The sequence below is a fragment of the Chenopodium album genome, chromosome 2 (genome assembly GCF_948465745.1).
Source record: "Chenopodium album chromosome 2, dcCheAlbu1.1, whole genome shotgun sequence".
Taxonomy (NCBI): domain Eukaryota; kingdom Viridiplantae; phylum Streptophyta; class Magnoliopsida; order Caryophyllales; family Amaranthaceae; genus Chenopodium; species Chenopodium album.
Window position 1 is genome coordinate 39,269,191 of NC_137835.1, and position 26,974 is coordinate 39,296,164.

Consider the following 26,974-nt stretch of genomic DNA (forward strand, 5'->3'; position numbering starts at 1 on the left):
CCTACATATCTTGATTCATGCAGTGCATATGCATGTGTATGATATGAGAATGAGAGCATTTGCATTGCAAATTTTTAGCAAGTTCTTCATTTGAATCTCATTAGCCTAGAATGGTAAGTGAGAGGTAGGTTTTATGAATCTATTGCATAGCCTAAATCCGGGAGGACCAAAGGATATTAGTTGGGTAGGGTCATTACAATTGATGCTTGCATGTGTATTGTGTAGCTGAACTCTAAAGTCTTTCAAATTAGTTGATCATAGTGGATATATACCCCTACTCCCCTAGTTGAGATGAGCCTTTGCTTTACTTGGTTTAGTGGTTTTCTTTGGAATGTACTTGCGGAATATTAACGACCTATATTCTCCCATATCACACAAAGGGCTTGATTAATATGCTAACAGCATCAGCACCAATGACAACCTCCAATCTCCCCAGCATCAATGCATCATCCTCTAATTTCTTTATGCAGTATCTGCCATCTTATTTAATGATTTGCAAAAGAGTCTTGACCATTTACCCCTCACTTGTAAAAATACAAACGCAGCAATTGTCAAGCCAACAACCAATAAGAAAGTTGTTTGGTACTATGCAATGCTTTAAGTATACTCATTCAAACTAATCTGTTACATAGTGAATATTTCCCTTAATGTTTCAGGCAAGTAAATTGACAAAGTGTACTCACTAGCAGACTGAATAGAGGTATCAAAGTTAAAAACCACGAAAAAAAGGTACTCAGGTTCTACTTGATTTAACCATATCAAAGTATTAAAGCTCAATAGTCAATACTTTCTGATTAAAGTTATAATCTTCAATTTAATTGGTAAACAATGAAAGCCAGATCAAACGCTAAAAAGAGGCGGTAGAGGTCAGTCTGACCTTACTATGCTCAGTGAAAATTGTACCTCCATCCTAGGAAGCTCGGACTCGAGTACGGGTGTCAGACTCGGGTATGGGTCCAAGTGTCAGACTCGGAGTAAGGATCCGCAGACACGTTTTAAAAGAGTCCATATTTTAAATTTGGACTCAGGGACACGGCAATTTTTAAAATTAAAGTTTAAGGTAAGTAAAAATAGGTCAAAGAGAAGATTAGAGTAGTTATTGTTGTTCAGCTTTTAAAAAAATAAAAAGTACTGTAAAAAAATAAAAGAAACAGTAAATAAATCACGTGAGTTTTCTACCCACCCCCAAATTCACTATTTCAGTTTTCAAGACTGCCTACCCCACTCACGTTGAAATAATAAACAAAAGAAAACAGAAATTGCTGTTGAATTTGAATGGTCGAGACTCAAAGAACCAGTTTCCCGTCGCCGGCAAAGAAAGCTGGCAACTTCTTGGCGTCGGACTGCTCGTTTTTCACTTTCGATCAAAAACCCTAAGGTTTAGGCTCTTTGTTTGGTGAATCTATCCTTCTATTTTAGATTTAGGGTTCATGATTGACGAGTCCACTTTTTCACTTAAGGGTCCGACCCCCCGTTTCCGTGTCCGCACCCGGGTCGCGTTGTGTCTACACCGGTACGGGTTGGTTGGCCGACTCCGAGCTTCGCAGCCTCCATCTAATAAAAATGAAATTTTCCTTCCTAACCTTTTGAAGAGATTACGGTTCTTTTTGTTAGAGCTAGAAATGTTCACAAAGAGTGGAAATGTAGAATTAAACATTCAGGCAAGTCAAGCTGTCAAATAGATGTTCAAGCCACAGATTGTAAAATAATCAAATGAAAACAACTGTTGGTTAATAAATTTAGTTTAAAGTAATTCCACACGTTCCAAAAGACAAACATCTGGTACAGATCAGATTAACATGTCATCAAACCAACTGTCCAAGATAATCATATTAACAGTTGCATGAACTAAAATCTAAAATCTCATCAATACAACACAAAGAATTTGACTTCAAGTAGAAGCATCAAACTTTCACAGTCCATAGAAGTTTTTTAAAAGTTTATAATTGCTATAAATTTCAAAAGAATTTAATGCAATAAGTCACAAGCCTAAGTACCATACCTCAAAGAGAATTTTGAAGTAGATAAGAAACCAAGCATGTATCTCGTCATAATTCTAATACGTAAGAAAAATTAAGACATGCCAAAACAACATACCTGCGGCTTCAAGTCCCGATGAATGATATTATTTTCTCGGAGAACCTTCAAACCAGCCGCTGTAAGAATTACATAATCAGAAAATTCATCTAGAACTTAAATACTAAACAGTCTAGGATATACCTAGTTGTAGCATGAACTGCTTTGCAGTGGCTTCCGGGACTCTTCCATGGCACTGTATATGCATGAAAAGATCGCCTCCACTGCAATATTCCAATACAAGATGTATCTTTCCAGGGACCTACTAGGAATGTTGAGCAATGAAAATATATAAAAAGCAACTCAGAGTAACTTCAGAAAGCAAGACATAACATACTCAACAAGAAGTAGTGAAAGGAGAAACAATTAAACATCATCCACTTGACTGTCATTACAGCATATATCAATATGCAACATGAAAAAAAATATATATAATGTAACTACATTAACGATTGAATTGGTTTCATTGGACGGACCGCAACACAAATTTAAAAGACAGCCTAAGCCATCTCTTTTTGGATCAGCAACAACGGAACATTTGCTTAGTAAGTGCAACAGTTTTTTTGGATTAATATGAATTTAGGAAAGTGAAGAATAAATCACCAGTAAGAACAATGGTTATGCCATCAAATAAAATTTTATAATCCTGTTTGCATCATATCGCAACTTGAATCTAGGTTTTGAATAACCTTTTAACGATTTAATTGGTTTCATTGGACGGACCGCAACACAGATTTAAAAGACAGCCTAAGCCATCTCTTTTTGGATCAGCAACACCGGAACATTTGCTTAGTAAGTGCAACAGTTTTTTTGGATTAATATGAATTTAGGAAAGTGAAGAATAAATCACCAGTAAGAACAATGGTTATGCCATCAAATAAAATTTTATAATCCTGTTTGCATCATATCGCAACTTGAATCTAGGTTTTGAATAACCTTAACAGCTTGTTTGGACACAACTGCAGGAAGTAAGAGGAGGGAAGGGAGGAATCAACTCCCTTGTTTGGATAAAAGAGAAGAGGAAGGAAGGGGCAGAATGATCTCTGAGATTTGCTTCAAAAAACACTCTAAACCATTTCCATACAATAACCATTGCCATAACTACTTTTGGTTAGCCGCCACCAAATGAATTAAAATTGTTCTTCGGTAGCGGAAAAATCAATAACCAAAATTGGAATGAATCGGAGTTAGATTTGAGGGTTTGAAAATCAGAAACAGATCAATTAATTACGATAACGAACCAGAAATTAAAATTAAAAAAAAAATCCAGATTTTAAACTTCTAGAAATCTATGAAAATCAGAAATTAGAAATTGAACTGACTATGATGAAGAATCAAACCACAAAACACAAGAAATTTCCCAAATTCAACAAGGAATAAAGTCGAAGAAACACAATTCCAGAAAAAATTTGGCATTTTTTACACTATGTTTGGATAGAGAGAAATGGAGGGAAAGGAAGAGAATAGAAAAGGAGGGATGCATCATCCTTTTGGATATTTAATTCAAGGAGGGAAGGGGAGGGAATTGGAAAGATCCGTTTTCCCTCCCCTTTAATTAACCAAATCCCTCCATTGTTGAACAGATTTGGAAGGAAAATGAAAGTTCACCTCACCCCCCACTCCCTACCTCCCTTTCCCTTCCCTCGTTTCCCTTCCCCTCTCTTTCCTTTTACTATTGTTATCCAAACATAGTGTAAGGGATGGGCAGAGAAAAAAGGAAGGGGAATTGAGGAGACATAAAGTATAGATCTAGAAGAGAGAAAAAATTAACCTATTTAGTTTATTTTCCCTCCATTTTATTTTCCTTATAAAACTTTTCAAAGTTAAAAAGATTTGATTCTTAATTATCAATGGAAAAGTTTCCTTCCAATTTACTCACCCCCTACCCAACAATTGTTATCTAAATAGTTTACTCCACCCTTTCTATTTTCTTCTTTTTCCTCCTTTTCCTTGTACCAAACCATGGGTTAAAATAAGGCCACGCCATCTTGGTTGGATCGTTTTGTAAGGATTTTCGATTGACGGAACTGAGATTGTCCGTATCAACAAGGGGTGTAACAAAAACCCGCGATTTTGTCTGAATCAAACATTCCAACCCCAAATCACCCCTTATTGAAAGTTGCATCTATTGTGTCACAAAAGCCACTTCCTATTCAAAGATATAGTGAAAGATCTCCACACTAACGGCTCTAATCCTTTACTATTCTACCATTTCTCTTCATTGATGACTCTAATCCTCTACTATCTTTAAATTAATTTGCATCGTAATAACCGTTACATGGTCCATGATCAACGCATTGAACTCGTTCCCTCGAAATTGCAATCGTTCCCGTTATGAGAATCGAAACCACATTTTCGAACAGAGAATAAAAAGGGATATCAAAGGGTATTCAACCATGTCTCCATGAATAAACCCATTTTTATTCATAAAAATACTATCAAATCATGTTTGTCCTCACTACGTAAAAGAGAACATTGATAACAAAGCTTGCAGCACACAATATTAGGTTCTTAGCAAAACAACCCAGAAGCTACATGATTAAAGCATATAAGTAATTTATTTTGCATGAGTATTCCAACTTCCTTGGATTATGTTATGTATCAGATTTCACTCGCCCGTATTACTAATTTAGACACAATTAAGATAAAGCTTGAGTACTTTTAATTGATTAAGGATTCGAACTACAAACTAAAGAGGATAAGCATAACTTGAGGTTATGAGTCTCTTAGCAGCTTTAGGCTACAAATCTCATCAAGTATTCACTCTAATTTCCGGATAATTTCACTAATTGATTGAGTACAATGCTTATACACAAGCCTTAGAGAATACATGTGACTAACTTAGCTAAAATAGAAAAACCATCCAGAGACATTGTTAAAGTAGCTTGCTTTCTTTCCATAACTTCTCTTTAATTAACTTTGTCATGTTGCAAATTGTTTCCTCCTACTTTTGACCCTTGTTGCCCCTGTTTTGCGCGCCTCGTATAAACCACTAGAGGAGGTTGACTTGGGCTATTGACCCCATTGACCCAGTGCATGACAGATTATCCCAATAGAGGTTTTGCAAACAAAGCCCTTATTCCTAGGACCATTACTTTCTTTATCCTTACTCTTTAAGGGCTAAAAGCTACTCATCTCTTTCCAAGTAAAAATGCTGCGTGTATGAGCCATGACCGTGAACTTTGATGCAGTAATAGACCTCACCTCAACACACTCAGCCTAATTTCTATATTAAAAGCTTTAAGATCAGGAATGCACAATCTTATGCATTCTAAAACCTCACCACATCAATTACTTAAATTCATCCAGTTCTGAATATAGACCTCTACTAGCCAAAAGAACATGAGTACGAGAGCAGCTACAATAAGTAACTGCCTAAACACTAAGCATCAAATCATAAAAGGTTTCTCTACCCCTAAAACTTTCCATTCTTATTGTATTTCTAGAACACTGCATTTCAATATCCTCGCACCAGATAATCTAGCAAAAAAAAAATCAATGACACCATCAAAAGCTTTATCCTATGACTGCAAGATGCTACAAAAATATTCTAGTTCACCAATATGATTAAATCATAAGTTCAAATTTTAAATAAAAAATAAAAATAAATAAATAAATAAATAAAAAACCAAGTTAACCAACATAATACAAATAAGTATATCCACCACTTCCAACAAGTTAACCAACATAATACAAACACTGCTTCAACTGTGATCAGAGGAATGGTCATGGTGTCGCAAAAGTGCAAAACAGAATTGATGTGTTGGTCGCGGACTGGATAAAGGTTGTTGTGGTACAACTAAAATAGGTGTTTCAAATATTTGTATCCAGCTGGTCCAGGTTTTTACTAATCTTAATTAGAAGCACAATTGTGGGCAACCAATGTAGCATAAATCTACTTGACGAGTACTCATAAGATCTATGTCAACCATAATCATACACATTGAACACTTGAGCCCCACGTCTCTTTAGAGCTAGTGAGAAACACTTCCCAAAACTCCATCAAAAATTAGTTAGCAAAGCTCCAAAATCTTCAAACAGCTAAAAACAATTGAAGGAAAGGCCTCATACAACAGCAATTAGTAACCCAACTTAGCAAGATACGAACGAATTTTGAACTTTAAGCAAGTTGAGCTAATGAAAAAAGGGAAAACGAAGAATAATAACATCATAGCACTTCCTAAAATCGACATACAGCATTGTTAATCCCATCCTTAAAGCTTAATGATAAAAATTTTGATGACCACAAAAGCCAATCAACATACTAAGATGTTCAACATCCAGAATAAGCTTACCAAACATGCAACAACAACAACAAATAAATTAAAAATAAAAAATAAAAATCTCTCTGAAGTTTACATTCCTCGTGCCCAAGATCAATTATGCTAGAAAAGAAAAAATGTAATCCATTCAACCAACGGCTACTGAACATGTCCCAAGTCCAAAAGGGCTTTCAAAATATGTTCCAAAATTGTGGAAATGTCCAAAACTAGAGGCTAACATTAACTTAAATCAAACTCAAAAAAAACAAAAAAAAAAAAAAAATACTTAAGAATTAATAAATCTACCAATTGCTGAAGAGAAAACAACAAACATCAAAGAGAATGACTTAAAAGTTGCCATACCTCAATAATATCCAGTAAACGAATAATATTAGGATGATTAATTTGTTTAAGAATAAAAATCTCAGACATGAGAGACTCCTGCAACTTCTTGTTTAATCTAGACATGGAAATCTCTTTGATTGCAACTTCTGTACCATGAACTCTGTGACGAGCATGCCAAACCACAGAAAATGAACCTGATCCAATTTGCTTCCCAACCATAAAATCCCCAATCAATCTCGGTCCACCTCCTCCTACTCTCTCTCCTCCTTTTCCTGATGATTGCGCCATTGATGATCGTCTCTGAAACCCTAGAATTGAGAAAGAAGAATATGATGATGAAGATGGTGGTAGTTAAACTTTGTATCTGGTGTAGAACAGCGTTACAAGGTTCGCGGTACGTTGCTCTGAATCGCGATCTGATTCGTTCGTACCGGAACACGGCACTGACTCGACTCAGTTCGCCGGTGGTCGCGACGCAGGTCGCCGGACTCTGCGACCCGATTTCGTAGCTTTGAACTTGACTTTTCTTCGGTAGATCTATGGATGTAGGGATTTGTTTTATTTTTAAGTAATTTCAGGTAAAGAATTGTTCAGATATGAAGATTATGGTGGAAGATGTTTAGAGAAGATGAAAGAAGGTTGAAGACGATTTTGTTGAAGCCCTGAACTGGAGATACGATAATCCCTATTTTACTCTTGACTTTTGTCTCTTGTCTCATTCTAAAAAGGAAAATTGGCTAAGCAAAATTACCCGAAAAATCGATTCGTAACCATTTCAAAAATTAGGGTACCCGATCTGATAACCATAACGGTTCAGGTACCTGTTCCGATAATTTGTTATCGGGTATGGTTATTGAGTATCATTTTAAAATTAACGGTTATTTGATCCGTTTCGATAAGCATTTTTTTGTTTTTTTTCCCTACTTAAATCTATTTTTTAAAATTTAAACTTTTACTTTACTTCATAATCATATCATATAACTAATACTCCCTCCGTCCCGGTTTAGTTGCAACGGTTTAACTGGCGCTGGATTTTATGCAAAGTAATTGACTTGTTTATTATAATGTATGTAAGTTGGTAGTGGGCATTTTTTTATTATAGCTAGTGGAAGTGGGCCATAGCATTTTTTTTTGGGGGGGGGGGGGGGGGGGGGGGGGGTGGGGTGTGCTGTTGGATACACGTGCATCTAACATGTGAATCCAAAAAATTTGATTCCTTTTTTAATTTTTGCCGGCAAACACCATAGTGGATTTCATTCCACCGCCAATTTTTTCATTACACCACAATACCAAAATTCAAAACTAAAAATTTCAACAAAATTCACTTTATTATACCGCCAACATTTGATCCCATCACCAGAATTCACTTTATAATTTTTGAATTTGGAGCTTCCAAATTATGGCCTTTATATATTGAACCATAATAAATGCTTCTTCTTTATTTCAGCTTCACCTGTAGATTACCAAAAAAAAAAAAAAAAAAAAAAAAAACACAGCAAATAGAGAGTAAAGAACAAACAGAGGAGTGGTAGCCACTTCACGTTCTGGAGTGTCGGGAACAACCCACTCTCCGTGCTCTACCGAAAAAAACGCACTTGGAAGAAAAACGTCCGGTGGAGTAGTCACTTCACGCTCTCGAGTGTGGAGAACGTCTGGCGGAGTTTCAGGAACTATTGAAAATGGTTCTACAGAATCATCGACCCAAACCCCAATTACATCAGAATTAGGGTAGATGAATGAGTCTTGATCTTTGTTTTTAGCTAAATCAGGATTAATTTGATGTTTTTCAGTATCATCCATGAGATTTTTTCTCAAATCTACAGTAATTTGTTTCATGATTTGGGGAAGAAGATGAATGGAAAGTACCTTGAAAATGGGTTAAAATAATTTGGAATGAGAAAGTGAATTGCAAAAGTAAAAGTAAAATAAAAAAAAATATGAAGGAAAGAAAGTGGCGTGTGAAGTGAAATTAGATCAGGGGGTATGGGTAGGGGGGGTGTAAATTTTTTATCATTTTTTTACAAAAGTGAAATAATAGTGGGCCATTGATATTTGAGATAAATATTAAAAAAATAGTGGGACCATGCCTTTTATTGAAATGTTGCAAGTAATTTGGGACGGCCTTATAAGGAAAGTGATGCAAGTAATTTGGGACGGAGGGAGTATATAAAGCTAAACTTTTAGCCAGGCCACGAAATAGTGACACTTGGCATTCCAACTTTTCGCCAAGTGCCGCGCCACCTTGGATAGATTTAAATAATAGACTTCATGTGATAAAAAAAAACCGTCAAGTGTCGCGCCACCTTGAATAGATTTCATAAGATAAAAAATTCTATTTTCAATCAAATTAAGATAGAATTTTAGAATAAGATTATTAGTTTAGAGTTATTTCTTCGATAAAATACCAAATAATAAATTTATAATTAGGCCACAAGACAACATCATTTAGTATTTTAATTTTTCGCCAAGTATATATCGTACCACGTTGGATAAAGATAGATTGACTTTGTAGCAAAAATAGTTAATTTAGAATTCTATTTTCAATCAAATTGAATTATAATAGTATAATTTTGTCTTAAAAGTCCATAAACTACCTAGGCATCGCCGGGGCACAAAACTAGTAACTAATATATAAAGCTAAACTTTTAGCCAGACGACGAGACAACGACACTTGGCGTTCCAACTTTTCGCCAAGTGTTGCGCCACGTAGGATAGAGTTATACAGAATTCAATTTGTAGGATAAAAAAGTTCGTTTAGAATTCTAATTTCAATCAAATTTGGATAGAATTTTAAGATAAAATTGTTAATTTAGAGTTTTATTTTCGATAAAGTACCAATATTTACAAATTGAATGAGAAGGGAGAGGTTTTAGCTCAGGTTTCTTGACCTCTGCAGGTTTCGATTCCTGAACTAAATTTACTACCTTCATTGTTTCCTTGGGGCTTAACTCTTTTAAGGAAAGAGCTTTTTCAATATCCTGTACCTCATTACCCCAAACGCTTGCATTGTCTTTAGATAAATTCCCACAGCGAACTTCCTCTAGGGGATCCCTCGCAAGAACCTGTGGCAAGATATCATCACAAATATCATCCATTATATCAATTACATCAATATAACAACAATTTTCCTCTAGCATAGGCCCTTTCAAAACTTTCCCTAGATTAAAAGTAACATAATCGTCACCAACAGAAAGGGTTAGTTTTCCATTTTTAACATCAATAATTGCTCCTGCGGTATGGAGAAAAGGCCTACCTAATATAATGGGTATTTGCGTATCCTCTGCCATGTCTAAAACAACAAAATCAATAGGAATAAAAAATTTACCAACTCTGACAGGGACGTCCTCTAAAATACCTAAGGGATATTTTACAGAACGATCTGCCATTTGCAAAGTTATATTAGTAACTTTTAATTCTCCCATATTAAGTTTAGCGCAGACAGACGATGGCATGACACTGACACTAGCACCCAAATCACACAAAGCTTTATCAATAAAAACATTCCCAATGTGACAAGGGATAGAAAAACTACCGGGATCTTTTAATTTAGGAGGGGATTTGTTTTGCAATAAAGCGCTACACTCCTCTGTGAAAGCTACAGTTTCTACTTCATTAAAGGCCCTTTTCCTAGTCAGAATGTCTTTCATAAATTTAGCATAAGCAGGAACTTGAGTGATTAAATCAGTGAAAGGAACTATTACCTGCAGGTTTTTCACAACCTCTAAGAACTTACCAAATTGTTTATCAAACTTACTCTTGAGTTGTCTATTAGGGAATGGAAGTTTGATAACCGGGCTCTGCACATCTCCTCCCTTATCCTGAGATTTACCCTGCACTGAAACATTAGTAGAGTTAGTATCTATTTGTAGCCCTGCAGGGTTAGCAGGATTAACGTTTGGTATAGAGGAATCTAGATCAGGAACTGGTCTATCTTCCTTTGGCATAGGAGGTCCATCATAATGTGAACCACTCCTTAGAGTGATTGCATTAGCATGATCTGTAGGATGGATAGGTTGTGAAGGTAGAGCTCCTTGCTGCCGGGATTGTAGGGTAGAAGAAAGTTGTGCAATTTTATTATCCATGATTTTATTGTGGGCTAAAATGGAATCAATTTGCGCGTCCCTACTTTCCATATGCTTTTGCATATTGGCAAGCATTGCTTTAATTTCTGTCATGGCAGGGTCGGAAGATGAAGAGGATGATGCTTGGCTTTTCTGGCCGGAATTTGGGTGGTAATATTTTTGCTGTGGTGGGGGTTGCTGTTGTGGTTGTTGTGGAGGTGGAGGGTTTTGTACATTGGTACTCCAGTACGAAAGATATGGATGGTTCCGATAACCGGCATTGTAAGAGTTGGAATATGGGTTATTCTGCCTATAGGTTTGAAAGGCATTAACTTGTTCCATAAAGCTCCTACAATCTTGCTCCCAATGCCCTACAATTCCACAATTTTCACAAAAAGCTTCATTGTTAGCAACAGCAGAAACATTAGCTACAGAGTTAGGAGTAGCAGTAAGATTATCTAATTTTTGACAAATAGACGTTAATTGAGCTTGCAAAAAGGATACAAAATCGACATTATGTTTTCCTTTATTTGCAAACCCTCTCGGATTCCCGTATTGGGAATTGTGGATTGCCATGTCTTCGATAACCTGTCCTGCATCGTCCACATTTAAATTCATGAACCTCCCACTGGCTGCAGAATCTAGAACTGATCTAGAAGAATTTCCAAGTCCATTGTAGAAAGCTTGGATCAATTGCCATTGTGCTAGATTGTGGTGGGGGCATTCTCTCTATAGATCCTTGAACCTCTCCCAAGCCTCATATAGCGTTTCGTCGGCCTCTTGAGCGAAGTTCTGAATAGCACTCCTTAGTACCGCTGTTCTCTCTATAGGATAATATTTATTATAGAAATTCAAAGCAAGAGTTTCCCAGTCAGTAATACCAAGTGCAGTTCTATTTAAACCATTAAACCATAATTTAGCTTTGCCACATAATGAAAAGGGAAAAAGAATCTCCCTGATTTGGTCCTGCGTAACCCCGCCTTGTCTAATGGTGTTACAATATTGGCAGAAATCTGCGATGTGAAGATTAGGATCTTCACCCTTAGCTCCGCTGAATTGCTTCCTCTCTATCATAGTGATAAATTGGGGCTTGATTTCAAACTGAACTCCATCTAGCGCTGGAGTGGGAGAAAGGTGCGGGAAATCTGTGAGCTTTGGCTGCGAGTAGTCATTGAGTTTCTTCTGGGCCGTCATCTCTGATTCTGAATCTGAAGGAATTTCTGTGTCACTAGAATCAGAGGGAGGATCTCTTCGACCGTTATCCTCTTCAGAACCCGCCAAAATTTGTCTATAGATTTTCCTTTGCCTATGAAAAGAGCGCTCGATCTCAAGATCGAATGGGATGTAACCTGAAATAAAAGACAAATATGAGAATTGCAATTGCCTCAAAGAACTAACGTTCTCTGAGACAAAAGGGGATAATCTAGACTACAAAAAAATAATTAGAAAATAAAAATAAAACCGTTTCCCCGACAACGACGCCAAATTTTGACAGGGTAAAGTCGTATCCCCTAATAAAAAGTAATTACCTAAGTCCTCTAACTAAAGCAGATAGGGAAGTAGGGTCGAATCCACAGGGAAACAAGTCTTTCTACTCCTAATTAATTATTATAATCTAAATTATCAAGGTAACCAATATTGTTGTAATTAAAGTCTATACTACGAAGAATAAGATCGGAGGAAATAAAGTAGGGAGAAATTAAAGACGTAGGGCATAGGTTCACTAATAAACAATAATCCAGGGCAAATCATAATAAGAAATCATCAAGCATTGATTAATCAGATTATAAAGGGCTTTCGCTACGTATTATAATCTCAGAGTTAATTTACCGGTATTAAATCTCATCTGTCGAATCTCGACTTAACCATTTATAAATTAGTCCGCCTATTGAAACTAAACCTAAACATCAATTCTCATCTGTCGAATCTCGAATTAATATTGCTAAACTCATACAATTAAATCTGGCCAAACCTAATTGCATAGCATTAAATCAATCAATAGGAAATTAACCAAGCATTGATAATCAACAATCACAAATTTACCCCTTCATATTATTTATTAGATCCCCATAAACCCTAGATATAAAACTACTCAAGCATCATCATAACTAAACTGATTAAATAATTAAAGCAAGACATAATCAAAGAAGTAAATAAAATAACTGAAATTAAGAGACAAGAAATTGTTATCAAAAGAAATCTGGATTAATGAAAGTGATTAAGAACAAAGTTGAGAGAGAATTTAAGAGAGAGAAAATATTCTAAGTAGAGAGAGAAAATCTAAAAGTGAAGGTAATCCGAATTTTCGTACATAATTCGTACTTAAACACTTCTAAAACAAAACTAATCAGCTACTAAGAAAAACACGCGCCCGATCGGGCGAAGGGCCGCCCGATCGGGCCCGCCTTTTTACTCTTCCCTTGCTTGGTATGCTGCGCCCGATCGAGCCTACGCTCACCCGATTGGGCGCGCTTCTTCCTTGAGGTTTGCTTTTGCGCGCACCCGCCCGATCGGGCGTATGCTTGCCCGATCAGGCCCGACTTCTTCTTCGAGGCTTGGATTTTGATTGGGCTCGATTCCTCGGCCCAATCTGGATTTCCTCATCGGGTCTTGATTAATTGATCCAACAGCCCCGGTATCACATACCGAGCCCTTAATCACCGGCTCTCACCGATCCTGGGCTTCAAGAGTGGTCGTGTCCTTCTAGCTTCCGTAGTTGATCCATGAAAATCCGTGAAAATGCTCCAAAAGTGCAATTTCCTGTAAAACTCAATTAAAACTACGAAAACACTAGAAAACACAAATTAGTAACAAAAGTGGCCCTAAAGAGCCAAAAACACTACTAATTATGACCATGGGATGGGGGTAAAACACTATATAAATTGGACATATCATCGACTTTCCTCAAGCATGGAAAGTGTCATCCGATAGGTTTCTTCAGGCTTAGAAAGCTACCAAACTCATCTGTCGGGTTTCCTCAAGCATGGAAAGCATTTCAACTAACGTCTTCCAGTGGATTCCTTTAAGCATAGGAAAATACCAAACTCATTTGTCACCGATACACTGGTGTCATATAAGCGTTCTATCCCTTTACTCTTTTATCTGTGGAATTAACATTTTTTGCAGGTATTGACGTATATAGAGTGATTTAGGATCACTGAACGTCTTAAATCATTCTCCGTCCCTATCGACTACTTTGACTATCGTTTTCAAAACTGACGTTTCTACAAATTCAGTCAAAGTGGGGGCTTCTATAGACACCTAAAAATGTCTCCCCAAAACCAAACCCGATGAGGAATAACCTTTCACCGCCATTATTGGCTGGGTTGAGTATTTAATATTGGAGTGCTTAAATCCATATTTTCATTTCATAAAAACAACCCAATTCCTAGCCCATTTCCCCTAACCATAACTTATTTTCCTCTTTTTGTGCCTTTAAACCAAAAATAATTCATTTCGTGTCCTTTAAAATCATTCATTTCGTGTCCTTTTTATAAAAACGTTTAATCCAGTTAATTTTGGTCCATATTATGGGTCCAATGATTTAATAATTGGATGAGGCTTGAAAAGATATTTCCAACGATATATTATAAGCCCAAATCCGAGTTATAACGAATAAGTTATGGCCAAATATTAAGCCAAGTCCAAACCGATCGGGCGCGTGTTTTTTAGGGGATCTGATTAGTTTTCAATTAAGATTTGTTTTAGGGAGGTTTAAGTACGATTTTTGTACGTAATTTTAAGGACCTTCTCTTTTAGATTTTCTCTCTCTACTTAGCTTTTAGATTAGTTTCTCTCTCATATACTTTGTTCTTAACTCTATTCTTAATTCCAGATTTCTTTGGTAACGATTTCTCTTTTCTTAATCTTAGTTATTTATTCTATTCCTTTGATCATGTCTTGTTTTATTGCTTTGATTAGTTTAGTTTTAATTATGTGTGAGTAGTTCTATTTCTAGGGTTTATGGGGTACCATAAATAATATGAATGGGTAATTTATTGCTGTTAATTGTCAATGCTAGATTAATTTCCTATTGATTGATTTAATGCTCTGTGACTAGATTTGCGCAAATCTTTTATGCATGAGTTTGACAAAATTGATTCGAGATTCGACAGATGAGAATTAATGTTTAGGTCTAGTTTCAATAGGCAGGTTAATTTATAAATGGTTAAATCGAGATTCGAGAGATGAGATTTAATACCAGTAAATTAATTGTGTGGTTGTAATACGTAGCGAAAGCCCTTTATGATCTGATTAATGTATGCATTGATGATTGATTATTATGTTTTACCCTGGAATATTATTTATTGGTGAACCTATGCCCTAAGCCTTTTATTCATTGTTTTCTCCTTATTCTTAATCTTCGTAGTTTAGTTTCCTTCGATTATTATATTTTGGTTACTTTATAATCTAGATTATTTTTATTAATTAGGAATAGAAAGACTCGTTTCTCTGTGGATTCGACCCTACTTCCCTATCTACATTAGTTAGAGGATTTAGGAATTACTTTTGATTAGGTGATACGACTTTAGCCTGTCAAAATTTGGCGCCGTTGCCGGGGAAACGGTTTTATTTTTATTTCTGATTATTTCTGTAGTCTAGGTTATTTTTTTTTGTCTCAGAGAACGTTATTTCTTTGAGGCAAGTCTCATATTTGCTTTTAGTTTTCTTTGTTTATTCCCAGGTGTTCCAGATCAGGTTACATCCCATTCGATCCTGAGATCGAACGATCCTTCCATATACAGAAGAATATTTACAAGCAAATTCTGGCGGATTCTGGTGATAATAATAATCACCGAGATCCTCCAACTGGTTCTAGCGATTCAGAGGTATCATTTGATCCAGAATCAGAGATGACGGCTCCAAAGAAGCTTAGTGATTACTCACAACCAAAGCTTACAGATTTTCCACACCTCACTCCTGCTCCGGCTCTTGATAGGGTGCAATTTGAGATTAAACCCCAATTTATAACGATGATAGAGAGGAAGCAATTTAGTGGAGCTAAGGGTGAAGACCCAAATCTTCATATTGCAGACTATTGTCAGTACTGTAATACCATCAAGCAAGCTGGGGTCACACAAGACCAAATCAGGGAGATTCTCTTTCCTTTTTCTTTAACTGGAAAAGCCAAATTATGGTTTATTGGTTTAAATAGAACTACACTTGGTATAACTGACTGGGAAACTCTTGTTTTGAATTTTTATAACAAATATTATCCTACAGAGAGAACAACTGTACTACAGAGTGCAATTCAGAACTTTGCCCAAGAAGCCGATGAAACTTTATATGAGGCTTGGGAAAGGTTCAAGGACCTACAAAGAGAATGCCCCCACCATAATTTGGCATAATGGCAGTTAATCCAAGCCTTTTACAATGGCATTGGAAATTCATCTAGAATAATCTTAGATTCTGCAGCTAGTGGGAGGTTTATGAATCTTAATGTTGATGATGCAGGTCAAGTTATCGAAGATATGGCGATTCATAATTCCCAATATGGGAATCCTAGAGGTTTTGCTAACAAGGGGAAGCATAGTGTTAACTCTGTATCCTTTTTGCAAGCTCAATTAACATCTATCTGTTAGAAATTAGATAATCTTAGCACTACTAATGTAGCTAATGTTTCTGCAATTAATAATAATGCTAATAAGGCTTTCTGTGAAAATTGTGGAAGTTTAGGTCATTGGGAACAAGATTGCAGGAGTTTGTGGAGCAAGTTAATGCCTTTCAAGCTTATAGGCAGAATAACCCATACTCCAACACCTACAATCCTAGGTATTGGAATCATCCGTACCTTTCCTACCGGAGTACTAATGTTCAAAATTCACCACCACAAGAACCACAGGTGCCACAACAACAACAGCAGAAATATTACCACCCCAATGCTGGCCAGAAGAACCAACCACAACAACCCTCCTCATCTTCCGACCCTGCTTTGGTAGAAATTAGAGCGATGCTGGTTAACATGCAGAAGCACATGGAGAGTAGAGATGCCCAAATTGATTCAATTTTGGCACATAATAATATTGTAGATAATCAAATTGCGCAACACTTCGCTACTCTACAAGCCCGTCAACAGGGAACTCTACCAGCACAGCTGACCAGGCCTACGGATCAAGCCTATGCAATTACTATAAGGAGTGGTTCAAACTATGAAGGGCCCCCTATGCCCAGAGACGATGAACCTGTTTTGATAAATAATGCTAATCTTGATTCCGTTAAACCTGACAATGTAGCTAATAGCCCTGCAGGGCTAAAGCATAGTACTAATATATCTAATTATACATTGTAGGATACGACTCCAGAGAAGGTGGCCACTCCAGATAAGAGAAATAATGCTCCAAAGCCAGTTATCAAACTTCCATTCCCCAATCGTCACTTGAAAACAAATTTGGATAAGCAGTTTTGTAAGTTTCTGGAGATGGTAAAAGATTTGAAGGTAACTGTTCCCTTCACTGAATTAATCACACAAATTCCTGCATATGCAAAATTTATGAAGGAAATATTGACAAGAAAAAGGTCTATTAGTGAGGTAGAGACAATAGCTTTCACTGCAGAGTGTTGTGTCGTACTTCAAAATAAATCTTCACCTAAATTAAAAGATCCGGGTAGTTTTTCTATCCCTTGTCATATTGGCAATCTAATGATTGATAATGCATTGTGTGATTTGGGTACTAGCGTTAGTGTTATGCCATTATCTGCGTGTTCCAAGTTAAATATGGGTAAATTAAAAGCTACTAATATTACTCTACAAATGGCCGACCGTTCTTTCAAATACCCCATAGGTGTTTTAGAGGATGTCCCTGTTAGCATAGGTAAATTTTATATACCTGTTGACTTTGTTGTTCTTGATATGGCTGAGGATATGCAAACCCCAATTATTTTAGGTAGACCATTCCTCAACACTGCAAGAGCAATTATAGATGTGAGAAGTGGCAAACTAACGCTATTAGTAGGGGACGATAAAATTATTTTTAATCTTAATAATACCCCTAAAAGCCCCATGACAGAGGAGAAGTGCTTTAGTGTTAGTGCGGTTCAAAGTTATTCTAACAAGCCCCAAGCTCTTGCAAAAGATCCCTTGGAGGCGGTATCTTGTGTTGCATCCTTTTCAGATGAGATAGACAAATGGCAGAAGGAAGTTGATGCAATAGAAAGAGCCCTCTACACTGTCGGTCTTGGATTTAAGGATGAAAAGGTTGAATCAATCAAGCAAGTTGTGGAAATTGAGCCTACGGTGAGTGTTCCGCCATATCGAGTTGCAAGTGCTAAATGCAATGACAATTTGAAGCAACCCTCGATCGAAGAGGGATCTTTAGTGCATAGCATTGAAGAACCCCCAGTCCAAGTCAAGGAGGATCCACCAGATAAGGTGAATTGGCGTCCCACAGGGTATGTCAGGAAGTCGCGTCGTAGCTTAAACATCGCTCGACCGGGTGAGAAACCACCCGGCCAAGCGTTAGTTCAAGGGTCCTAGTTCTTGTACTTGGTAAGAAGGTCGTGTGGGACCTAGATAAACCAGCGCTTGGCGGGAGGCAACCCGTATTTCTTGCTTTCTAGACTAGTTTTTATTTTATTTTACTTTATTTATTTTTATTTTTATTTATTTTTTTATTTCTTTAGAGAGGAGAGGAGAGTGCAATTTTACCTTTTACAAGTGTTTTTGTACAGGTATAGATTTAACAGGTACGGAGACTTAAGAAAAGAAGTTGAAAAAAAGAAGAAATCCGATTTGGGCACGGACCCGATCAGGCTAGGCTCGCCCGATCGGGCGCGACAGTAAAGAAAATTCTAGCTTTATTTTCACCCGATCGGGAGAAGCTTGCCCGATCGGGCGCGCAAGTGAGGTTGGAAATCAAGTTATTTTCGCCCGATCGGGCGCAATTTTTGAGAAATCGAGTAAGGAGAAAAGATATGTCGGGCGAATCTCGCGCGATCGGGCGAGCAAAGGGCGAAAATTCCCTTTGCATTCGTGCCCGATCGGGAGCGCAATTGAGTTTTCAGAGAAATATACTTTCCCCCGATCGGGCGACGCTTGCCCGATCGGGCGCGCCACTTTTTGGCCGACCTATTCCTTTCTTTCCTTCCTCTTCTTTTCCCACTTTCTCCTTATTTCATCTTCTTCTTCATCATTTTCTCTTTATAAAACCCCCATTTTCATACCTTCAAACTATACTTCTTTTCAAGATCTTCTCTAATTCTTCCATCCAAACTCAAAATTTTTTACATATTCTTAATCCTCTCATCTTTCCCTTTGATCTACACTAAATTTCTACCACTTTCTCTCAATTTTTTTTTTCAAAACCCTAAGAGAGAGAAAGATTTAAATTCCACCATTTCTCACAAAAATGGCCTCCAAAAGATCTAGAACCGTAAGGGGTGAAGGCTCGAGGCAACAACAACCACCATTGGTTGACCCGGAGCTGCAAATTCCGGGATGGAGCGAGGTGGTGATAACCTCCCAAGAACAACGACAAAGGATGCTCAACCTCATCTCGAGGCAGGTAATCCCTACACGTTTTGTTCATCATTCTACGCTTTCTAGATTAGGAATTGATAAACCGGTAGAAAAATTGTTCAAGGGTATTGGAATGAGTGGTTTATTTCAATTGCATTATGATACTTATGACTATTTAAATTTGGAATTTATTTCTAGTTTTAATGTTATAAAATCTAATGCTTTGATTACTCATGTTCAATTTCGTTTGCTTAATAATGATGTGAGATTGTCTTTGAAAGAATTTGGTAAATTATTTGAGTTAAAATCGGATAGACCTATTGAATCGCCCCAAGACAACATTGCCGTTGCTTATCAATCCCTCACGGGGGATGCTAATATAAACCTCCGACATGCCAAGGGCACCTGGATACAACATCCGGTGCCAAAATTTTGGCAACGGTTTGTTGGCCTCACTATCTTTAGGAGGCATGAACCCGCCAATGTAAGGAGGGATGAACTAGAGTTGTTAGGGTCTTACATGATCCCTAGGAGTGACAAACTAAACATACCTCATAGGATAGCCCAACACTTCTAACGGGCGGCCAACGCGGCCGAGAGTGGTAGGTCTAGGGCCCCTATTTATTTTGGCGGTTTAGTCACCCACATAGCGGTCAAGCACCTTAACTTTGTTCCTAACGACTTTAGGAAGTTAGTAGGCCCAACTCATATGGACTTACCCTACTTAGGTAGCCTCAACTGGATCAATGCCATAGGGGGTGAAACTTGGTAGGTAATCCAAAGGGAGTCGGGTAGAAGGGACAATGCCTTTACGTTGCCTAACCCCGTTTTGACTAAGTTTGAGAAGGGTCAACCTTCTTACACCTTTGTTTTAGGTAACCAAGGTGAGGCTCAAGCGGCTCATTAAGCACCACCTTCACCACAACCACCACCCCATTCCTACACTTATGACATTCCCACTTCTTCCACGAACTATAACATCGACCCAAACACCCCTTATGACTTCTCGACTTTTAGAAGCCAGCTAGATAGGATTTAGATGGGGCAAGGGAGAGTGGAGAGTATGGTGCGATACTTAGATACTAGAGTAGGGTCCCTAGATAGGAGGGTGGGGCATGTGGAGTGAAACCTTGGGAGGGGTTTATACCCCATGTATGATGACTATGCACGTCGAGGGGCTATTCCCCCCGAATCACTTGTTCCCGATTGGTTTCAATATCCTCAAGGAGGATATTCGGACCCAAGTGCCTTTGGTACCTATGTGGACTACTTTTCGGTCCACGGTTATGGGACCGATGCCCCTTTTGGTGGGCTTGGGGGGAATGTAGACCCTAACTATTTTGCAGGTAGTTCGGGTTACGGAGGTGGTGGTTCGAGCCATGGAGGAGCCGGTCCAAGCCATGGGGGGAGGCTATTCGATGATGGATGAAGATGAGGAGTAGTTACTCTAGCTACAATCCCAAGTCAATGAGGGCATTGCTTGATTTGGCTTGGGGGGATGATCTTGTTTTGGGTACTTCTCTTCCTTTTCTCTATTTATTTGCTTTCTAGTATAGTTTTATTCGCTTTCTAGTGTAGTTTTTATTGCTTTCATATTATTCATTGCCTTCCTATTTTAAAAATAATACAAAAAAAAAAAATCGAAAAAAAAAATTCCAAAAATACGTTCCAATGAATTATAAATCATGCTTCCTTGTGTCCCATACTTGAGAAAATATTGTTTTTATTCTTGGTATATGATGATAAGCATTGTGGATTAGTTGATCATGATTTGATATTTGATTGCCTTGAAACCTTAACATGAGCCAATTTTGCCAACTATTTGTGAATATAGTGCTTGACTAGTTGATTTGGTTAGGAATGTGTGATAGTTTCTGGTATGTCAATGAATTTGAGTATTAATTTGCAACTATAAGTAATGTTTATATGATTCATTAATATGTACATTGAGGAGGACAAAGGCGTTCATTCTTTTAGGTAGCCTCCAGATGATTGTAGATACATTTTTTCCCTTCTTGCTACCCATGTTGTTGCCTTGACCTTTTTGTTGTTTATTTAGCCATATTACAAGCCTATTTTGCCCCATTGGTTACTAGTCCCAAGCTTGGCTTGGGGGAGCTATTAGTGAGTGAGGTGAGGGAGTTTGTAGTGTGCTTATTATTTGCACAATTTGGGTGGGTTTTGAGAAGTTATTTTGTTCTTGATCATGTTTATTTTTGATGAGTTTGAAAGTTTTATTTTCTTTGAAAAAAATAAAGTATGATGTTATGAAAAAAAAAGAGAAGTTCAAGAAGAAAAAAAAGTGTTCAATGTTCAAATGTTCTAGTTGGAGGTTGATCAAAAGGGAAGAAAAATTGAGATTCAATGAAAAATCAAGTTTGGAAAATAAAGTTGTTTATTCACTCCCGTTCTTCATTATTATATATTATGAGTGATTTTGTAAGTGTTGGGATTGTTGTTTATGATTAGAGTATATTTGGTGGATTTTTGTTAGAGTTGGTTGTGTAGGAGATGTTGATCATTATTTATTTTGATCATGGGTTTTACTAGGATTTTCTCCCTTAAGCATAGCTTTTCTCTCACTTGTTCCCAAATGATTCCTACCCTTTACCTTAGCCTTACATTACAAGCTTTAAAGACCTTCCGAACTTTGTGCATAAGAGTTGTATGAATGTGAAAGTGTTGTTTATCAATGCAAGTTATGATTTGACATATTTTGAGTCGACTAGTAGGTTGAGCGTACATCTTTTTATACACACGAGAGTGTGAGTTGGGAGGGCATTGTTCACATAAAGGGGTTGGTTGGAGAGCGATCGAGTACATCTTTTACTCGCCACATAAATGAGAGTTGAGTGTGTGAGCACTAGTCTTGAATTCTATATGCTCTTGTGGTTTGCTCTATTTGACAATTGTTAGGGAAGAAGGGCAATTAGATGGATTTGATTGGTTGATTTTGAAGCATGTTTATTTGATTTAGCCTGAATCGTTTGTGCTTGATTTTTACTTTTTGGGGTGAAGCATATTTATTTATTCATTGATGAGATCTTTGCTTAGGGACAAGCAAAGGTTTGGCTTGGGGGAGTTTGATGTGTCTATTTTATATAGTATTTTACCCCCGTCCCTTGGTCATAATTGGTAGTGTTTTTGGCTCTTTTGAGCCACTTTTATTACTAATTGGTGTTTTCTAGTGTTTTCGTAGTTTTGGTTGAGTTTTGTAGGAAATTGCATTTTTGAAGCGTTTTCCCGGGTTTTCATGGATCAACTATGGAGATTGGAGGAGCACGACCATCTTTGAAGCCCAAGGCCGGTTGGAGTCATCAAGCCGGTGATTAAGGGCTCGGTAATCGGGATACCAAGGTATTTGGACCGAATGATCAAGACCCTAAGTGGATATCTGGATTGGGTCGAAGAAATAAGCCCAATCGAAGTTCCAAGCCTCGAGGTTAAGCAAGGGCCCGATCGGGCAAGCTTAGCTCGATTGGGCGTGGCGCGCGAGAGTTGTGCTGTTGCGTGGCCAAAGGCGCGCCCGATCGGGTGAGCTGCTAGCTCGATCGGGCACGGCTTTTTAGAAGAGTACGCAGAGAAAAAGGCGGGCTCGATCGGGCGCGTGTTTTTTAGGGGATCTAATTAGTTTTCAATTAGGATTTGTTTTAGGGAGGTTTAAGTACGATTTTTGTACGTAATTTTAAGGACCTTCTCTTTTAGATTTTCTCTCTCTACTTAGCTTTTAGAATAGTTTCTCTCTCATATACTTTGTTCTTAACTCTATTCTTAATTCCAGATTTCTTTGGTAACGATTTCTCTTTTCTTAATCTTAGTTATTTATTTTATTCCTTTGATCATGTCTTGTTTTATTGCTTTGATTAGTTTAGTTTTAATTATGTGTGAGTAGTTCTATTTCTAGGGTTTATGGGGATTCATAAATAATATGAAGGGGTAATTTATTGTTGTTAATTGTCAATGCTAGATTAATTTCCTATTGATTGATTTAATGCTCTGTGACTAGATTTGCGCAGATCTTTTATGGATGAGTTTGACAAAATTGATTCGAGATTCGACAGATGAGAATTAATGTTCAGGTCTAGTTTCAATAGGCAGGTTAATTTATAAATGGTTAAGTCGAGATTCGAGAGATGAGATTTAATACCAGTAAATTAATTGTGTGGTTGTAATACGTAGCGAAAGCCCTTTATGATCTGATTAATGTATGCATTGATGATTGATTATTATGTTTTACCCTGGAATATTATTTATTGGTGAACCTATGCCCTAGGCCTTTTATTCATTGTTTTCTCCGTATTCTTAATCTTCGTAGTTTAGTTTCCTTTGATTATTATATTTTGGTTACTTTATAATCTAGATTATTTTTATTAATTAGGAATAGAAAGACTCGTTTCTCTGTGGATTCGACCCTACTTCCTTATCTACATTAGTTAGAGGATTTAGGAATTACTTTTGATTAGGTGATACGACTTTAGCCTGTCAAATATTCAACCAATTTAGCTTAATAATAGTTTGGAGCAAATTGAATATTTTGTTTGTATGCCTTTGAGATCGCAGGAATCACTTTTCACTATAAGAATCGAGTAGAGACCAATACGGGCGAATGTGACTCCATGACTCACTTTGTACTATCATCCCCGATCCTCCTTTCGTGGTTCCGAACCATATGGAGTTAGTAATCTCATGGATTATGAATGGGGTGTAACCTTCACGGGTCAATCGTTGTTGCCTTTCGTTGTCCCTTATCGTGGTTGCCTTTCTATGATCCGTGAACGGTTTACAAGTTCCTTAAAAACTTGTTGGCGGCTCCCTACTTTGCTTTGTCCCTAATTGTTGTCCCTAATCGTAATGTCAATTCCCACTTCCTATGAGTGCCAAGCATATTCACAACATGCTTTTAACGTAGGCGCACTTCAAACGACGCCTACAGCAGTGGAGAGAATTCTTGATGGACCAACTGGGTATCTGGCAACTGGTCTCGAACTCCTGGATTAATATGTTGCCGCATGTGAAATGCTGGAGGTGGATCCCAGCTTTGAGGCGTTCGCCCACATGCACTACCTAAGCCGAGCGCCCAAAACAAGCAGTGAAGGCTGGTACACTTTGTCCACTTACAAAGGGTACATGATGGCAATCGGGAAGGAGTCCAAGTGAAAGAGCTGGAGGACTAAGTTTTACATTGTCCATTCCCCCGACCGCCGCCTGAATGACAAATATAACAAGTGGAACAAGGAACCGCCCCTCCTGGCTGGAAAGAAAGCCCTGCCGCCTCTCCCTAGGCGAGCCCAGGATGAGATCTTTGACGTAGGTCTGTTCCAGTTGTCCATCCGGACGAACGAACATACGGGGGAGAAGGAGGTCACCCCCCAAAGTTACATTCCCGGTTATGAATGGCTTTCAGATGGGGTGTACTTGGCCGCCTACGGGCTGAGTACAGAGATGCCGAGAGGTGGTTGGCCATTTGCATTTTGTAAGGCCTTAGTTATTTTAAGACTTTGCTTGCAGATTTCTAACTCATATTTCTTTGTGCAGACAAAGCTATGGAGAAGCTCTCGGCCTCAAAGAAGCCAATTGCAGCTGCTGCAGCGATGTATCGTTCGAACGTTCTTAAACGGACGAACGAAGATCAAAGAACAGGAGGAACTCCCAAGGTAAAAGCCCATCTTACTTAGGCAAATTTCGTTTCAGTCCGCATGGTTGTTGACTATTCTTTATTGATTTAGGGTGGTTCCACCAAGCCTTCTCCCTCTAAACCATCTGACCTTAAGGTGCAGAAACTTGGGGTTGGAGACGTGGGCACCTCTGGTAATAAGAGGAAACATATCTCCCATAAGCCAAGGAAGGGAGCCGACGACTCCTCCCGTCTCAAAGTTGATAGGGGGATCAGCAAGCCGGATGCCCAACGAGTATCGAAGGGTGGCAAGCCACTCAACTCTGCTGCCAGTTCAGCAGGAGACGGGAAGAAGCCCGTCACAGAGGAGGAGGAGCAGCCAGATGGTAAGGCTACTTCCCTTTGAAATTTTTGCAAAGATGCGGACCATTTGGCCTATGCTTAACTTGTATTTTTGACCTCTGCAGCTCCGGCTGAGAGGCCGGCTGTTGTTCAGATGGCCAGGGAGATGCTTCGGGCACTCGACCCAGAGGACAAGGCATCTGTCCGAGGAGTCGGCACCCTGAACTTGGATGGCATCTTGGGGATTCTTTGCGAGGTAACAACTTGGTTAAAGATTTTTACAAGTTACAACTGTATCCGCCTGATATTAACCGTTTGCCCCTTTATCCGGATGTAGGCCATGCTGCGCGTTCAAGGGCTTAAGAAGCTAATCTTGGAGAAGTCCAAAGAGGTAACGGCTGCTAAAGCCCGGGCCGCCTCCGCTTTAGACAGAGCTCAATTTGAAATTTCTCAAAATGAGTTATTGACACTTGATATGATGTATTCCTAGGCGGACGCAAACCTGCAGGTGAAACAACACTTGGAGGCGGCTCGGACGAGGATCAACGGGCTTAAGGCCGAGAACAAGGGCCTTAAGGAAAAACTTGAGCCCTTAGACGAGGCCAAGCAGGAGGCCGAGAGAGCCAAGGAGAGGGTTGGCCGCCTGGAGAAGCGTCTGGCCAACCAGGAGAAGCAGCTTCGTGCCAAGTACAAGGCTCGGAATAAGGAGGAAAAGGAGGCCCTTGTCAAGCAGATGATAGATGACAACGAGGCCATCATGCGGATGGCTTGGCAGGCGGCTCAGCCGGGTGTTTACTATGATACTTGGAAATCCAAGTTTGATCAAGACAACAATGATTTCAACGCCCAACTCCTTCGACAGGCGGAGGAAGAGGCGACCAAGGCCACTACCGAGGCATCGGGCTCCTCCAGAGAGTCTTTTGGGGATGAGCAGGAGGACGAGGAGGAAGAAGAAAATGCTAAGCAGCCAACTGGTCGGAATAAAGAGACGACTGCTAACAATTGGTTCGCCTGCCTTGCCCCATAACAATGAAAGACGGTAAGGTAGCCTCTAATCCTGAAATAGTATCCGTCATCCATCTGTACTAGAACAGGCGGAAGACTCGGTGCTTTTTAGATTTCAAGTTAGATTAAATCAAACGACTGCGAGCGCTGCTTTAGCGCATTCGGTAAGGCCGCTTGTTATTTTTGTAGAGCAATGTGCCACCTAAATGGGAGATGCTTCTCCCTGACGAATTCGCCCGAATGGATGTCGCCAGTTGCCCGACTCATGTTGGAGCAGATAGTCGTACTCTTGTTGGAGCAGACAGTATTTTAAATAATATTCATCCGGCCATTGACCTCAGTTAAAGAATTGAATAGCCACTAAGTCATTGACTTAGCTTAAAATAAAAGATAACTAGCTGCTAAGTTATTAACTTAGCTTAACGATAAGTTCTGTAACACAAAGTCCCCAACTTTTAAAGGAAGCTTGTGTACTCTTTTGTTGTACGCTCGAGTCATTCTCAGACGGTAGATCTCATGGCGCAAGGCAGCATTGCCCCTGCACTCTGGGAGTGAATCCAATGCCAGGCGCATGGCCTCCCAATTCGCCTCTTCATCATATAGCATAATCCGAAGAGTCGGCTCATAGTGTTCAATAGGCAAGACAGCTTCTGCCCCGTACACCATGAGGAATGGGGTTTCTCCAGTCGCCCCTTTTGCTGTTGTTTTGATGGCCCACATGACATGTGGTAATTTATCCGCCTATAGGCCGCCAGCTCTCTCAATTTTCTTTTTTTATGCCGTTTGAGATTAATTTGTTGAAGGCTTCAACTTG

The 26,974-nt window shown here is 38.6% G+C and overlaps 1 protein-coding gene and 2 non-coding genes across 6 annotated transcripts in view; 1 reads left to right on the plus strand and 2 right to left on the minus strand.

Annotated features, from left to right (window-relative positions):
- Positions 1 to 7,367, minus strand: part of LOC145598275 (serine/threonine-protein kinase ATG1c-like) — a 39,167-nt gene extending 31,800 nt beyond the window's left edge. For all 4 annotated transcript variants that reach the window (XM_081654624.1, XM_081654616.1, XM_081654608.1 and 1 more), the window contains exons 1-3: positions 6,702 to 7,367; positions 2,221 to 2,338; positions 2,098 to 2,156 (exon numbers count right to left, since the gene is read on the minus strand). In XM_081654624.1, coding sequence (XP_081510750.1) covers positions 2,098 to 2,156; positions 2,221 to 2,338; positions 6,702 to 6,971 — 447 coding nt within the window. In that variant the 5' untranslated portion in view covers positions 6,972 to 7,367. The remainder of the gene's footprint in view (positions 1 to 2,097; positions 2,157 to 2,220; positions 2,339 to 6,701) is intronic.
- Positions 7,368 to 11,450: 4,083 nt separating this feature from the next.
- LOC145608627 (small nucleolar RNA R71) lies at positions 11,451 to 11,557 on the plus strand. The gene has a single exon (XR_014105851.1). It is a non-coding gene; the product is annotated as a small nucleolar RNA R71 (small nucleolar RNA).
- Positions 11,558 to 15,978: 4,421 nt separating this feature from the next.
- LOC145608370 (small nucleolar RNA R71) lies at positions 15,979 to 16,085 on the minus strand. The gene has a single exon (XR_014105793.1). It is a non-coding gene; the product is annotated as a small nucleolar RNA R71 (small nucleolar RNA).
- Positions 16,086 to 26,974: the final 10,889 nt, after the last annotated feature.